The 17,428-nt window shown below is 40.4% G+C and overlaps 1 protein-coding gene across 1 annotated transcript; it reads right to left on the reverse strand.

The window, feature by feature from the left end:
* Window positions 1-4,560: 4,560 nt before the first annotated feature.
* NUP42 (nucleoporin 42) lies at window positions 4,561-16,202 on the reverse strand. The gene is made up of 7 exons (XM_079786365.1): window positions 16,016-16,202; window positions 13,717-13,948; window positions 11,976-12,070; window positions 8,474-8,550; window positions 7,621-7,707; window positions 5,979-6,063; window positions 4,561-5,402 (listed from the first exon to the last, which is right to left on the reverse strand). The coding sequence occupies exons 1-7, from the start codon at window positions 16,125-16,127 to the stop codon at window positions 4,825-4,827; spliced, it is 1,266 nt and encodes a 421-aa protein (XP_079642491.1). The 5' UTR covers window positions 16,128-16,202; the 3' UTR covers window positions 4,561-4,824.
* Between the last annotated feature and the right edge of the window lie 1,226 nt (window positions 16,203-17,428).

Consider the following 17,428-nt stretch of genomic DNA (forward strand, 5'->3'; position numbering starts at 1 on the left):
CCCAGAAATCTTACTTCTGAGTACACGAGTGAAAGAATTCAAAGCAGGATCCCAAAGAGCTATCTGCATACTCATGTTCATTACAGTAGCCAAGAGGTGGAAGCAACCCAAATCCCAACAACAGAGAAATGGATATAAAGAAAACGTGGTATATACATACAATGGAATATCATGCAATCTTATAAAGAAGGAAATCCTATTACATTCTATCACATAGATGAACCTCGAGGATATTATGATTAGTGAAATATGCCAGTCACAAAAAGACAATTACTGTATGATTATACTCATATGAGGTATCTAAAATAGTCAAAATCATAGAAACAGGAAATACAAATGTGGTTGCCAGGGGTTAGGGGGAAAAGGGAGAGAGAGAATTAATGTTTAATGGGTATAGTTTCAATGTGGCAAGAAGAAATAATTCTAGAGATATCCTACATAATAAAAAGGCAATATGCAAATTGCATCACTCCGCTACGCCCACGATTGGGCCGGCTGGAGGCGCGGGGGGCGGGACTCAGGGTGGCCGATTGGCTGGCAGTAGGAGTGGGGGGGCGGGGACTCGCGAGTCCCCGTTCCCCGCTCCTCCCGTAGGCCTAAACGGCTGGCGCTGCGGGAGGACCCATGGGGCCCGCGGAAGACGCCGGTGGCCGATTGTGTGGCTGCCGGCACCAGTTTTCCGCCAGCACCAGTTTTCCTCTGGCCACCGCCCCCCATCGGAGCGCCTCCCGAGTCCCGCCCTCAGCCTTCAGGAGGCGCTCCGATCAGCGGGTGGCCAGACGAAAACTGGTGCTGGCGGAAAACTGGTGCTGGCAGCCAGGTGAAGGAAAGTCTATTGCACGAAACTTCGTGCAACGGGCTCCTAGTCTATATAATAAAAGCCTAAGTGACCGTTCCGGCAGAACAACCAGAACAACCAGTCGCTATGATGTGCACTGACCACCAGGGGGCAGACACTCAACGTAGGAGCTGCCCCCTGGTGATCAGTGCACTCCCACAGGGGGAGCACTGCTCAGCCAGAAGCTGGGCTCATGGCTGGCAAGCGCAATGGCAGTGGTGGGAGCCTCTCCCGCCTCTGCAGCAGTGCTAAGGAGCAGCGAGCCAAGCGGTAAGGAGGGAGCAGGCAGGCGGCTGGTAAGGAGTGAGGGGTCCTGGACTGTGAGAGGGCACAGGCCGGGCTAAGGGACCACCCCCCCCTCAGTGCACAAATTCTGTGCACTGGGCCTCTAGTTACACAATAATGTGAATGTTGTACACACTACTGAACACTACTGAACTATACACTTAAAAATGGTGAAGATGACCCTAGCTCGTTTGGCTCAGTGTATAGAGTGTCAGCCTGCGGACTGAAGGGTCCCAGGTTCGATTGCGGTCAAGGGCACTTGCCCGGGTTGCAGGCTTGATCCTCAGTAGAGGGCAAGCAGGAGGCAGCCTATCAATGATTCTCTCTCATCATTGATGTTTCTATCTCTCTCTCCCTCTCCCTTTCTCTCTGAAATCAATATATTTTTTAAAAATGGTGAAGAGATGGTAGATTTGTTAATTTTTACCACAATTAAAAACAAACAAATCTGAGCTATTAAATTTTAGCCCCCTCCCCCCATGAATATATATACTTTCCCCCAAACTGGACATTGTACATGCTTCTTTATAACAGGCTTTTTGCCTGTTGACTACAGGGTAAAAACCTTTCCAAGTTATTCCCTATTCTTTTAGGTCATTTAGAAAGACTGTTAAGCCCTGGCTGGTTTGGCTCAGTGGATAGAGCGTTGGCCTGTGGACAGGAGGGTTCGGAGTTTGATTCCAGTCAAGGGCGTGTGCCTGGGTTGCAGGCTCGATCCCCAGTAGGGGGCGTGCAGGGGGCAGCCAATCAATGATTCTCTCTCATCATTGATGTTTCTATCTCTCTCCCTCTTCCTTCTTCTCTGAAATCAATAAAAATACAATTAAAAGGAAAAAGAAAGACTGTTATATTGGTATCAATATATGAATTTACTACAATTAACCAATTTCCTGTTGTTGGACAAGAGATTGAATTATTTTACCCTTATGAATAATATTGTATAACTCAGTGGTCGGCAAACTCATTAGTGAACAGAGCCAAATATCAACAGTACAAAAATTGAAATTTCTTTTGAGAGCCAAAAACCGACTTCTGCGCATGGGCCATGAAGTTTCAATCGCACTGTACGTGAGCGCCCGCACGTGGTATTTTGTGGAAGAGCCACACTCAAGGGGCCAAAGAGCCGCATGTGGCTCGAGAGCTTCGGTTTGCCGACCACTGGTATAACTAAATCCTGTTATGCCTTTGAAAGTGTTTTAACATCCACTTGTTTTATCTCTCCCCTTCTAACCAGCTTTCAGCTGTGACACTTCTCTCCTAATCTGTGATCAGATAATCATGGTAGTTAAATCAGTTTACTTGTAATACAACCTTATTTGCAATTGTCACTCCCTCTCCCTCTCAGGGTCTTAAATGATCTACCTTTAGGTCCGGCACCGGCTCATTGCTACCTGTTCCTGATTTTCTGAAATCCTGCTGCCCCTTAGCCCAGGATTAGGAGTTCCTAGCTTTCTCGGACTTCTGATACCAATATGCATGCACACAGTTGCTTCCACTTTGTGGACATTTTTGCTTTAGTTTCTCACTCTTTTAAGTAACCCATAGCACTCATTTGTGCTTTTTTGACCACTTTTTATCTCATTAAGTTCACTACAGTTTTTCGTGCGTGAGAGCACCGAAAATAGACTTCAATAATTAAATCAAAACGAAACTCCCAAATCACATATTACTAAGTAGTCTAAATATAGCCGGCTAGGCTCCTGTTTCCCAAAGTTGACTGAAAGTGCTCATGGAACACTTCGTAAAAAAACACACACACACATTTCCAGGTCTAACCCAATGGGCATTATTTAACAAGTATTCAGGTGATAATTATAATTAGGCAAATTTAGAAACACTGGGTCCTTACTTCCATCCTCAGAGCTTCCAGGACCTGGCAAGTTCAACTGGGACCCAAGGGAGCCTGGTAAGCTTGTAACAAACCTAGGGTAGTGTAGGGTTCATTCCATTAGGGTAGGAAAATTCTAGGAGTCAACTGCAAGTTGGAATAAACACTGGAAAATCTTTAGACCTTGAGACCAAAGTAGGAACTTAGGGTCTATTTATTATCTCTAGCTAAAGATGGGTTCAGACATACACTCCTCGGGTATAGATCCTATCCCAAATTCTGGGTTTCCAGAACTGTTAGTTGGAGCCATACAGTTCTTCAAGAAGTGAACCAGAGAATCTAGATCCTTTAGGTCTATAACCCTTTGCATATATTAAAATCATTTGGATCGCATATCTTTTATTAGGTAAGGTTTTATGTGGCGGGCTGGCACGGCCATGGCATACTCAGCCCCAGGGCACCTTATGTGCCACGCCAGCTCAGCCAGGTTCAGTGACCCTGCGTGGGGGCGGCTGAAAGGATTAGAAAAGACAAGAGAATGAAAGCTGGGTCTCGGTGGGACGCTGCCTCTCTGATGGAGAGACAGCGCCACGGACTACAAGCCGTGTCTTTATTTTATAGCTGATGCCACGAGGCAAAGTAATGGCGTGGTCAAGATGTTTACAACATTCTCGTGGGTTTCAATCCTACTCAATTACATGTACCTGGTCAAGCTTTGTTTACTTGCAGCCTATATCACTTAGGCACGTGGGGCCACGTGTTCGGACCATAGGTTCAAGCTTACAACTACAGCTGTTGGCTATCATTGTGCTGGGAGGGCTCTGCCCTCCAGGCTGGGACTTGCACGTGGCCATGAGAGGACTGTGCCCTCTCGTCAGTCCAAGGCTTGAACCTGTCCAAACACTGTAGCCGCGCCCCAGTTTTATTTTCACTTAAAAAAATCAGCTCATGGCCATGCCAGCCCGCCACATAAAACCTTACTTATCAGTTCTATGTTAGACAACTGTTCGCACAGTAATAGCTGTGTAATTTTTGAGGTTTAAGGAGCACAGAGCTCTGATATATGTGCCTCAACCCATGCCAGGTATTTGGTTTTTTTGGATCAACCATATGTAAGATATCAAGATGTTACCCCCTCAATCTGAGGACACAGGGAGATCTAAGTATGTCTAAGAATTATAAAAGTTCTAGAAATAGCTGGAATCCTGACCCCTCTACATACACTATTTATTCACATGATCACAATTTCTATTCTTCTTACAATCCAACCATTTGATAAGGAATAAGTACAATTATATAAAAATTAGACTAAGATAAAAATTAGCCTAAAATTGTTGAAGAAAACTCAAATGGTGGCCCATGAGACAGCCAAAATTGAGGAGGGTGGGGGTGAGACAGTTATAAGGGGAAAATGCCTCCTAGGTCCTAAAAAGAAAAGTTTTCACTCTTTAAAAGAATCTTCTTTTGCATGAAGGAAGGTCATGCTACTGATGTTTATTTGGTAAGTAAGCTAAATATTTAAGCATTTCCCCTCTAATGGTTCTAGAAATTATCTCCTTAAAACAATGTTTAAAGGAAAAACTTTAAAGGTTAAGATAGTAAAATGATGTAGAATGAGAAAAATACTTTATTCAGCGCACAGATAGCTTTTCAGTTCCATTCGTAATTATAGTAAAAGAAAATCTCTTGCTGGCTATTAGGTTTTATTTAAATAGTTAGGTTCAAGAAAAAAATGTTAAATTTCAAACCCCTAAAGCTATATTCCATATAAATATATAAGTATATACATACATGTGTGCGTATATCTACTCTTCTATATGAACCATTCAAAACAATTTAGAAGTCATTCTTTTCTGTATTTAAAATTGTCCTTTCAAATATTTAGAAGTTCCACAGGTGGTGGCTTCAATGGAATTCTCCCCAGAGTAAATTTCTGGGCCTGAAACTGCCCCAGTTCTTCTGCTGTTAGTTGATGCTTGGGTGTGAATAATTCATTACCTGTTGTCGTGCTGCCATTTGAGATGGGGACAGAGGTGGATGTGCTGCTATGTCCATCATGAGTGCCACTGAATGACTTGGAAAAAGGAGAGTGAGAATGTGAGCCTGGACTACCAAAGCCAGCCACAGAGCTGCTGTTTCCGAAGGCTGGGGCCCCTGGAGCTCCCACCGGGGCTGCTGCCATGGGAGCTGGGAATCCAGAAAACCCGGCTGAGCCAAATCCCGAGGCTGCAGGGGTTTTAAAGGAAAATGAAGCAGCAGATGTGATCTCGGGTTTCCCAAATCCAGGAGCTGGAGTAGAAGTAGTGATGGCAGGATTGGTAGAGGGAACAGCTCCAAATGCTGGAATATTCCCGAACACAGAAGGGCTTCCAGAAGGGGCAGTGGCAAATCCAGAGCTTGTAAAACTAGAATTTTGAGCATTATCACTCGTGCTGTTATTCACTGGAAAACCTACAAATAAACCAGATAGTCAGAAAATGTAGCCATATTACCAGCCCCTTCCCGTCCACCGCCCCCCCCCCCCGCCCCCCCGCCCCGCCAATTTCTCCTATTCCTGCCCTGCTGGGGTATTGGGAAGAGAGAAGATTACTAGAAGGAGAGAAGGAAAATGAGAATCTAGAACAAACCCACCGGACACTGTTGTTCTGTCTTTCTGCTACTGCTAACACTGATCTCATTTGCACCATAATTTACCTCCACTCAAGGAGGCAGCTTTGAGAAACCTCAGGGATTAGCATGCACGTTCACTTTTGGCTTGGAGCCCCCTCCCACGTTCCCCCCCCAACCCCCTGCCCCACCGCCCCTCAAAATCTCACCAGAGATTTATTATACAAGTGACAAGAAAGTCCTCAAAGGTGCTGCTTCCCTAACTATCAAAATCTTGAAAACCATTCCTAAAATATACTTTTAAAGCTCGAGCCATAGGGTCTTTAATGGTACTTAACCTATTTTCAGGCTTAATGATTTGAAACCTATAAAGTCCTATTTTTCTAAATCAATGAAGTCCTGAATTACTGTATCACTTACCTGGTGACCCGAATGTTGCTGTTTGCCTACTGCCAAATCCAAATGCAGGTTCTGCTTGATTTATTCCATCCTTTATATCGGAGAGCTGTAAAAACAGGCAAATAATAAAGTACTTGATAAATAATTTTCAAGTACTTTTTCTATAAACTTTAGAGCCAAATTCAATGTTTAAAATATGCACTTAAAAATGTGAAGTTAAATGTTTAACATAGAAAAATGCCCACAATATGAATACACATTTAAAAAAAAAAAAAGTAAACCAAGCTCAAAGATTAAGAGTAAATGGTTAAAAAAAAAAAAAAAAAAAAAAAGAGTAAATGGTTAATGAATTATGGTTTTAATTTTATTCTTGCTTTTAAATATTTTCTAAATTTTCGAATGAACACATTAAAATCAGAAAAAAATTTTAATAATATATTTCAGTGTCTATAGGCTGATCTGCATTTATCAAGAAACCTAGATATTAGGTAAGGACCTTTAGAGGTTCCCATTCTATTCACCCTAACACTTGAACTGAAGTTGATTCACAATGACACTACTGAAACTTACCACTAAAATTTATCAAACATTTTCCGTTTCCTGCAAATACTTTATGCCTGCTCTAGAAATGTCTTCATCTCTGCTTACTGAAATCTTAATCTCCCTTTTAAGAAACTTTTCACTTACCCCCTCCCCAAAAGCCTTTCCTAATCAACTCAAACAGATATAATTTCTCTCATTTGGAAGCCCCAATAGCATATTTAAAAATTAAACTCTGTTGAGGTATAGTTTACATACAATAAAATGCATCCATTTTATATCTGTATATTTATAAAATATATATATTTCAATGAGTTTTGACAAACTTATAATTACCACCATTATCAAGATTTAGAACATTTCCATCACCCCTAAAAGTTCCCTGTGTCCTTTTCCAGTCAGCCCTCTCCCAACTCCTGGCCCCAAGAAACCACTCATCCGCTTTCTATCACTATAGACAGGTCTGTCTTTTTTAGTTTCATATAAATGGAATTATTAGTATGAACTCTTTTTTTTTTTTTGTCTAGCTTCTCTCTCTTAGTGTGATATTAACAGGTAAATGAATAAACAATGTACATTCATGTCATTTTTCAAAACAATTTATTTTTAATTGGTGATAACTTGAAATATTTGAATGTATGTAATATTTTCCAATTTCAAAATTAGTACTACCAAAGTTAAAATTCACTCTAAAAACAATTTTTAAAAAGCATGATTTTCCTGTGCTTTTCTGACTGAAGAACAGAGAGAAAGCAATTTCAGGGCCTTGCCTCTAAATGATGATACAGTTCTTGAGAATGTGTGTATCATAATTTGTGTTTGTTTTTTTAAATATATTTTGATTTATTTCAGAGAGGAAGGGAGAGGGAGAAAGAGATAGAAACATCAATGATGAGAGTCAGCGATCAGCTGCCTCTTGCACACCCGCTACTAGGGATCAAGTCTGCAACCTGAGCATGTGCCTTGTCCAGGAATCAAACCATGACCTACTGGTTCATATGTTGATGCTCAACCACTGAGCCACACCAGCTGAGCTTAACTTTGCTTTCCAAATAGAAAGTAAAATTTTCTGCAAAAAAGCAATAGATAAGTCACTTCCCGTAGCAAACTCTCCAATACTCACCAAAGCTATTTTAGTTGATGTATTTAGAATTTTCAGTTCATTTACCCTGTTCCTCCACTGATTTTTTAACTGTTGGACAGAATTTAGCTGAAGAGAGAAGACAGAAAAATAATGAGTCAATATTGAGTATTTAAGTTAATCTTTCAAATGACAACTTCACGTCTTTGCCCAAATCACAAAAAGTTTATGAAACATTCTTATGGTCCATAACTTGTAAAATTTGCATTGACCTGACCCTATTTTCCAAAGATATTCCAGCTATAGTCCCCTCGCCCTGTTTTTCAACTCCTTGTATCTTCTGGTTAAGAATCCTAAGTATCTGGCAGCAGAGAGTTAGTTATATTTGGATAGGAGGCGAACATGTGTGCTAGTTAAAACGCATGATCATGACTATAGACAACAAAAAATACAGACTTTATTTCATTTCCTTTAGCACCAAACTGATTCAAGCCCAGCTTTTTTATTTTTTGATATATGATATGTGAGAATGTTGATCTATATAATAGACTGCTTTATTTAACTTTGTCTTTCTAGCTTTCATCACGGTGTCTGCACCTAAGAAATGCTCTATAATGTTTGTCAAATGATGAAAGGGTTTGATTTCTGGGACTGATTGCTGGATAATTTGTAATGAAATAATGACATTCCCAGTTACTACAGTAAAAATATATTATCACCACTTTAGATAACCAATCAATTTTAAGGAAAGTAATTTAGAAAATAAAAATAAACTTGTCTTGAAAAACTTGTAGACCTCACCCACTTTGCCAACACAAGCCTTGACTACAAATAGAGAAGATAGTAATTAACAGCTAATCTGTTATTGAGGTAGATGAATAGGAAACAAACTTACATAACTCTGTAAGTTATTGCTGGTTAAGAAGTTATGGTATTCAAGCCTCAACTCCTCTGGTGAAATGTCTGTAAAACCTGAAGTGAGGAATCAATTTGAATCTTTAAAATAAATGCCAATACTTTCAACAGTATAGTAAAGCTAGAGGTGCTAGACAAGAAAGTATGCTAATATTGATCATTAGAAAATTTACATAATTATAAGGAGCCTACACTCTCTTTCATGTTTAAATTAGAATAAAATGTAGTTGGTTATTTGATCTTTGAAGGGGAACTTTTTCTAAAGATAATCGGAGAGGAAGGAATAACAAAATGGAGAGGAAAAATAAGAAAGAAGAAAAAGAAAGTTGACTGCATATACATTCAAACTTCTGTCTAAAAAAATATTCTATATGTTAGAAACAATAAGCAAAATTAAAAGGCAAATGATAAACTGGGAAAACCATAATTGCAACATGACAGGAGAGCTAATGTTAATATATGAATAGCTCTTACAAATCAATAAAAAAATGTTAATCTGAGCAAATATAATAGGCAAGTCACAAAAATTCAAATAGCCAGTAAATAAATGAAATAAAGTTAAATTTAAAAATACAACTTAAGCCGAAACCGGTTTGGCTCAGTGGATAGAGCGTCGGCCTGCGGACTGAAGGGTCCCAGGTTCGATTCCGGTCGGGGGCATGTGCCTTGGTTGCGGGCACATCAGCAGTGGCGGGTGTGCGGGGGGCAGCTGATCGATGTTTCTCTCTCATCGATGTTTCTAACTCTCTATCCCTCTCTCTTCCTCTCTGTAAAAAATCAATAAAATATATATTTTTTAAAAAATACAACTTAAAATAGAGATAAATTGCAAAAATGAAAAATGAATATTTATTCTTATTAAGAATGTGGTGAAGTGGACTTTTTCTTAAATTGACATTAAGGGAATTAAAAATATACAACTTATCTGGGAGGAAAATTGTCAATAAGCATCACTAGCTTTAGAAATGTTCACACCTTCTGACCTTAATATAATTTTTAGGATTTAACCTCAGTAAACAATTAGATGCATGGAATATGTTGCAATATATTGCCTGGTTGCAGTGTCTGAAGAAAACCTGTTCTCACACAGATATGTAGTTGGAAAAGGATTAATTTAATGGCCTTTTCAGATAATTGTGAATATTCTTCTTTGATATTATACCAAAACTTGACAAGTAGTAGTTTCTTTTTTTTTTGTTTTATCCTCACCTGAGGATATTTTTTCACTGAGTTAGAGAGAGTGGAAAGAGAGGGAAAGACAGAGAGAAATATCTATGTGAGAGAAACACATTGATTGGTTGCTTCCAGCATGTGCCCAACCAGGGCTGGGACTGGGGAGGAGCCCGCAACCCCAGAATGGAACCCAGGACCCTTCAGTCTACAAGCTGATGTCCTATCCACTGAGCCAAACTGGCTAGGGCAACAGGTAGTAGTTTCTAAAGGCTAGCTACAATGTGGATGCAAAATTTTTGTACAATTATATAAAATCCACTGGTTTATCTTGCATTTAGAAAGGATTTTTTCAGCCATGTATAATTTTGTAACATTATAGATTGAGCATTTGGAAGTTCTACTGAGTTATCTAGAACTTCCAAATGTTGGCAAATGTCATTGTATAATATTAAAATATTCATATTTATTAATGTCACTATCCATCTCATCAGATGAGACTTTAAGTATCAAGAAGTCATCAAGCTCACATTAGCAGAAAAGTTTTCCATAATCGAATTTTCACTTGAAAGGTTGAATTTTATCATTGGCAATAAACATTGTCAGTTGTTTTCTACGAAGTGATAGGCTCACTTCATTTATTTTTTTAAAGAAAATGTCACCAAACACTTAAGTCTAAATAACCATAGTTCTCAGGCATTCTTTCAAATAAAAACTGTCCTGTGGGGGAAGAAAAGTGGCTAGTTCAGCTCACAAGTCAGTGATCACATGAGTGCTTTCCCTCAACATAACCATCACACATGAGCACGTGGCAGAAGCACTTTATGTGGCTTCCCATTTTGTCACACAGAATAGCAAAAAGGTTTGCACTCAAAGGTCAAGATTTAATAAAAGTAGTAACTTTTACCATTTCATCAAGGACATTAAGTGAAAATGACGTTATTTTTTAATTGACTACTATATAGTTTGTTAATACAGTTTATTATCTCGGCCTTGATGTATATTTACTACGATGCAATGTGTTTTATGCATTAATGCTTTTGCACCAACTGTGCTAATGTCAACACAGTGAAAATGACAATTAATGTGTTAGTATTATGATGAAAATATTTTTGAATTTGTACAGCCCCTGCAAGGGTCTCGGGAATAGGGTTGCCAAATTTAGCAAACAAAACAGAATGCCCAGTTAAATTTGAATTTCAGACATACAACAAATACTTTTTTAGTATGTCACAAGGGCTATTCATATACTAAAAATATTATTCTTTATCTAAAATTTAAATTTAACTGGGCACTCCATATTTTATCTGGCAACCCTACTTAGGGATCTACATTCCACATTTTGAGAACCACTGCTTTAGGACATTCAGTAAGCATAGATTCAATTCTGAAATGATTTAAAAAGGCTTAGTACTTCTTTATTTTCTTTATAGAAAAATCACTATCTGAAATTCTCTTATTTATTTGTATTACTTATTGGCTCCCTCCCTCAAGAACATAAGCTTCATAAGGGAGGGATCTTGTCCATCTCGCTCATCACTATATCCCCAGCACTTAGAATAGGGCCTGGCACAAAAGAAATTCAGTAAGAATTTGTTGAATGATTGAGTAAATAACTAACTAAGGAGTTGTGTGCACAAATGCTCACAGAGAATGAGCAGGTGGAGCTGACACACAGCAGAGGCCCCAGAGTTCTGAGGGACTGCAAGGGCTCTCATCTGCTAGGCACCTGCTGTTTACGCAATAGGGCAGAAGGCCAGGACCACCCAGAGTGGGCTTAGAGAAGTGTGGTGTCTAGGTTTCAGCCCAGAAAGGACTTAGAAACTGTGGACAAAAGAAAATGGGAAGAAAAGTGTATCTACAGGAATGCTATCCCTATCGCCCAGCTAAAGCTCTTTACCTTCAGACATTACCTCCAAGGTAGGTCTTCACATGCTTTATGAAAAACAACTATCCTTAAAAGGAAAGATAGGGAAGCAAGAGAAGCAAGAATCGGACAGCCACGGCCTTAACAGCAGGCAGGCTATGACTCTTCTATTCACTGCAGGCAGCCAGGAGGTTCTGAGGTTGGACCTGTAGGGAACCAAGAAAGCAGAGCCTCTGCCCGGGCTTACAGAATGGGAACTGTGGTAGGCCCTGATTGTACTGAGAATTACATCTCTTAAAAGAACTATACCTTCCAACCTCAACCTCTGAATCAAGAGGTTCTGCTAGAATACCCAAATACTTTAAACAATGTTAATTTCTTATTTGGCATGGTTCTGGTTTTAGAAAATAAGACATATTTTAAAAACATACAATTTCTCAGTTACCTGAAATACTAGGTTTCTTTTTCATTGGTGAATAAGCAGAGAACATCCACTGCCCTGATGATTCCCAAACCTCCATATCTTTCACAATTCCTTCCCTGACAAAAAAAGAGAATCTTTTTCATCTGCTAATTAAAATTTATCATTTATAATTTTCAATGACTGAAATTTTAAATTGTAGTAAATACATAATTTTATATTTTTTTTCATGTGTTTCCTCAAGTGTTTATTAAAGTAAAAGCTTATAGAAATAGAAACTACACTTCATTTATAGATATTATAAGACTAAAGAAGTTCATAATTTTGGTTTTCCAGTACACGGAACCATTAACAAATTCATTTAACTGAGCACTATTGTACAATATGTATTAAGGAACTAAAATAGAGTCTAATATACAACTTTAATCTTTTTGCTCTATCATAAACATCAATGATCATTTAACTGGGAAAGAGAAAGTACCATCTATATATATAAAACCTATGACGTGCACTGACCACCAGGGGGCAGACACTCAATGAGGAGCTGCCAAGCGACAGCAACTTGGCAGAGTGCATTCTTGCACTCTAGGACCCTGTGGGGGATGTCCGACTGCCAGTTTCAGCTCCATCCCCGCAGGCCAGGCTGAGGGACCCCACCTACCGGAGGGATCCTGCTTACTCCACAGATACCCTTTGAGCCCTCGTGCAACCTCAGGTGCGACTGAGTGGGGAAGGACAGCGGGAGGTTGGCTCCAGGATGTGTCCAGCCCATCTTGCCCAGTCCCGCCCCACTGGCCACCTTCTAATTAAATTTCCTTTCAATGTGCACCAATTCGTGCGCTGGGCCTCTAGTGTAATATAAAGCATAACCTTTTTAAATGGGCAGGACTTTAGAGATCATTTGTCTAATTCTCACATTTTTCAAATGTTAATTTGTTGGCAAAGCTGTGGATAGAGTCAGCTCTAAATTAAATCCCCTCCTGCCCTGTCCAGAATGCTACAATTAATAAAATGATAGATACCACAGAGAATCTATATTAAATTTAGAATTTTTACAAAAACATCAAATATAGGAAGGAGAGGCTCATTTGTTTTTTCTTAAAAAAAAAAAATCAGTAATATATGGTACACAGCTTAAAATGTTACCATTGGTTCTCATTTGGTTATATGGAAGTAAAAGACTAACAAGTATATTTTTGTCCTGGGAGCCAGAAGCTGAGGGAAGTTACAGATAGCCAGGCACTGATTTGGCACCAATTGTAACTTCTGCTACAAATGTTCTCAAGAAATGTTAAGGAGTTTACTCCACAAAAGGGAAGGGAATCAAATTAAATCAATTTGAATGATGTAAATGAAGTAAAAGTTTTAAAAAGAAAAATACGAGATGCTATTTGACCTCCAAGATCATAACTTGCTATAAATTACCTCATACTTTGTAAAGGTCTCATAATTTACAACCAACTTAAGCAGGACTACCTTCGAAAGATATTAACAATATAGTGTTATCAACAGAAAAGTGGGAAAAACATAATTAGCTCTAAGAAGGCTCTGTACTGATATGGAACGATGACACATTTTTAAATGAAATAAAATCTAGTATGATATCTATGCAAAATAGTGGTTATCTCTGAGTAATAGGATCATCAGTGCTTTTTCTTCTTTTTGCTTACTCTGATTTTTAAAATAATGTATTATTTCTTTAAAAATATACGTAATTTTTAAAAAAAGAAGAAAATAGATAATTTTTCTGAATGCTTTCACTTACAGAAGTTTCTTTTCATCTTTCTGTGCTTCAGAGGTAGGTGAAGTAGCAAATGGGTTCTGAGATAATCCAAACCCCCTGCTCCTGTTAGTTGAATCTCCAGAATCAAAAGAACCAAAAGATGGTTTTTCTTGCTCTCTGCTGCCCCCCCATGGCGTAGATTTGGAGAAACTGGATGGCTGGATAACACTGGAGTATCTCTGACTGGTGGCATTCCATCCACGTCTGTTACTACCTGAAATAAAAAATAAAATAAAACAATTTCACCAGCAACTCATCTTTTAAATATCTAAAAATTTAATTATATTTTGTCTTATTACACACAGCCATTATACAAAGACTCAACATTTCCACTCATTTTAAATCACAAAACTCTTCATTTTTTCCTTATATACTGTAGTTCACAGTAGTATCAACCAATCACATAATAGTCTAATTGGATTTCTGGTTAACAAAATTGAGAAGACTGTAAATCCCTAGAAAAATAATGATATTATTATAGATTCAGCTGACATAAGCTTATTAAGTAAACAACTGCTTGATAGTGGTGTGGATAGAGGACATTTATGCTAAATCATAAGCTCCTTCAGGACAAAAAGCTGTCTTTATTATTCTTGCTCTCCCAGTGGGCCTAAAATAGTAATAAAGTCTGAAAAATTAGGAATGTACTAAAAAGTTTGTTGAATATAAAAGATTAGATTCTACCCTCTGTCTTTGAATAGATGCTTAAATCTATTCGACTCAGTATTCTCTCTGGGAAAACAGCCACCTATCTTTCAGGGGGAGATTATAAAGATGATTTGCATATGAAAAAGTGCATTGAGTTCCTCTATTATAAGCATATTACTAATATTTCATAATTATCAAAATAAGCCAACAGGACTCTAACCTCTCTGTCTCTATATTTAAAAAATCTTATCACTTAAAGTATTTCAATTACCCAACTTCCTAGTTGGGTCCAAGATAATTCACTGAATTGGAGATATTCCATTCAATATATTAAAAAGTGGAGTGATGGCAGATATACTTCTTTATGAAAATTCATCTCCCAACTCTAAAACTCCTTAATAAAACCAAAGAGAAAAGGCAGCAGATTGCTGGACCAGAAAGATCCCTCAAGTAGGGATTAATGGTATTTTATTTTTCTAAAGTTCCAAATCCTTTGGGGAATGACACAACAGAAGTTCAATTAATCTTTTGTATATAGCTTTTGGTCTTCATACTTCTTAATTTCAAAAACATTTTGTTTCAGGTAGCTAAATACACTATGTGATGAGTTTTATTACACTTTCCATCAATTTATCTATCCAATACATTCTGTTGTTCACGGAAGTACACTCACATTTATCAGACTCCGAGTCCTAATTTTTGGTTTGGAGTATTCATGACAGCTATTGTGGGTAAAGACTGCCTTCAAGAAGGGGGATCGGGTATGAAGCCACAATGCAACTTAAGGTTGAAAGGTAAGATGAACATCCCTAAAAAAGGGGAGGGGGGGTGAGAATGCAGTCAGCATCTTGTGATCCTCTAAGGACTAAGTTCCAATTCTAAGAAAAGAAAACCTCTTCGTCTGACCTTTAAAAGCTTGCGTTGTACTATGGTTTCTTGTCTGACCTCTCCTCTCCTTGAAGATAGTGCTTTTTGCATCATTCATAATCGGTTTAATGAAACATTCCCAAACCTCCGTTAATGACTTAGGCCCAGGGAGCAGGTCCACCTGGTCCTCTACACTCCGTTCCCTCACAGCCCCGAGTTCTTAATTGGGCATCCCATCCTCCCAATTTTACCCCAAATTTTATGAGCATATCTGAGGAATGGCTCTGTAAACTTATTGTATTTCCAAAGGAGTTCGCGACTTCCCCAAAGTTAAGAGCCCTGACTGATCCAAGTTGCTAGCCTCTCCCTCGGAACAAAATGTTTAGTAAAAATTATATTCGAGTCAAGGGGGGGAAAAAACAAACAAGTACCCGGAAGGGTAGAGAAAGGCATGGAGGCGTTTGGGTCGACCTCCCGAACCACGGCCACCCACCGAAGGGGTAGTTTTGACACGGACATCTGACTTAACACTCATTGTTCGGCCTCAGAACCAGGACCACGCCCCCGGCTTCGCCCGCTCAACAAAGACTGACCGAGTGCCTGAGACGCGGGCAAAACCGTCGGAGGGAAACTGTGTGGCGGGCGCCGCGCGGAGGCCCACGCGGGAGGCCCACGCGGGAGGCCCACGCTCCCTAACCGCCGGACCCCAGCCAGGCCCACCCCAGCTCGGCCGGCGGCGGAGGCGGCGGGCTGAGCGCAAGGTCACCTGAGGGCTGTTGCTGCCGTCCACCGCCCGCACCCCAGGCGCCGGGATGTTCGTTCCAGCACCGCTCCCCAAAGCGACACCGGCCTTGGAGGAAGAACTGACAGATGGTCATTGCGGCGGCGTCGCCGACGGAACGGTCCCCGAGCCCCCGACACGAGCGGAGAGCCTAAACCACCGGGAGTTCCGGCCCCGCCGCCGTGACGTCATCTTCGGGCGCCGCGTCCCGCCTCCAGGGCGGTGAGAGGCGTGGAGTTCCCCCAATAGGAATCGAGAAGAGCGGAGGGCCCCCAGGGAGCCCGGGAAGGCGGAAAGCTTGAACCCGTCCTTGGAGAAAGAGGCGTGTTTAACCCCGGTGTGGCGCCTCCGGCCGCGGGGGAGGCTCGAGGTCGAAAGGAGAAGGAAGCGAGTCAAGCAAAGCTGGAACCTGAGCAAGACCCCGAGAGGAGGATTAGCTGTGGTTTGACAGGCCGAATGTAACCTTGGCAACAGCTGAGAAAGGAAAAGTGTGCCCCGCCGTTCATCAGGATGGATACCCAGGTCAGGTAAAGGCGATTGTAACGTTAACAGCAAACGGCGTTTCTTTTAAGGACAGTCTGAATGAAAAGCATTATAACCGCCCCCAGTTTGGGACGAATACTGTGTTCTTAAATACCGGGAAACCGCCGAAACCGGTTTGGCTCAGTGGGAAGAGCGTCGGCCTGCGGACTGAAGGGTCCCAGGTTCGATCCCGGTCAAGGGCATGTACCTTGGTTGCCGGCACATCCCAGGTAGTGGATGTGCAGGAGGCAGCTGATCGATGTTTCTCTCTCATCGATGTTTCTAACTCTCTATCCCTCTCCCTTCCTCTCTGTAAAAATAATAATAATAAAAAAATACCGGGAAACCTTGTAAGTCCACGTAAAGGTTGCTATTTGTAGGAATGAAACATTCCACTCTAGCCTGGAGGATCTAAGACCCGAACAGGGAAGCAGTTTCGATGTCTACCCAGGAGCGGAGCTCAGATAAGGGGCTCCTGAAAAGAACATCCCATATTCTCTTAACTTTGTAGTTTCCAATGAAAGATGAGCCTACACACCCACTTCTCAGAACAAATCTGATGTTGCCTTTACACACAACTGCTTTGCTTTGAGCCTGTCTGTATTGTTTCACTTAAATTTTACCTAAAGTGCACCCTCCCCACAAATCCTCCAACTCTCTTTTGTATAGTGAGACGCCCTACAGTTCCTCTGGTGTTGAAACGCGGAAATTAAACTGAAACGCGTGGTTTTTCCTCTGAGCAGGATGCAAGGGTGATTTCCCAGGTTCTTGTCCAGGTGGATTTGAAGAATGAAGCTTGTCCAGGTGGATGTGAAGAATGAAGCCACGGACAAAAGGTGGTAATAGGAAAAGGTGGAAATTTATTGGGAAACAAGC

Source organism: Cnephaeus nilssonii, assembly GCF_951640355.1.
Source record: "Cnephaeus nilssonii genome assembly, chromosome: 12".
Taxonomy (NCBI): domain Eukaryota; kingdom Metazoa; phylum Chordata; class Mammalia; order Chiroptera; family Vespertilionidae; genus Cnephaeus; species Cnephaeus nilssonii.

Excerpts from the sequence above, each read along its gene's own strand:
- NUP42 (XM_079786365.1), bottom strand. The coding sequence starts at position 16,127 with ATGACCATCTGTCAGTTCTTCCTCCAAGGCCGGTGTCGCTTTGGGGAG. Across the intron at positions 13,949-16,015 it reads ACGGCAGCAACAGCCCTCAG|GTAGTAACAGACGTGGATGG; the intron begins GTGACCTTGCGC and ends TTTTTATTTCAG. Across the intron at positions 6,064-7,620 it reads CATCAACTAAAATAGCTTTG|CTCTCCGATATAAAGGATGG; the intron begins GTGAGTATTGGA and ends CTGTTTTTACAG.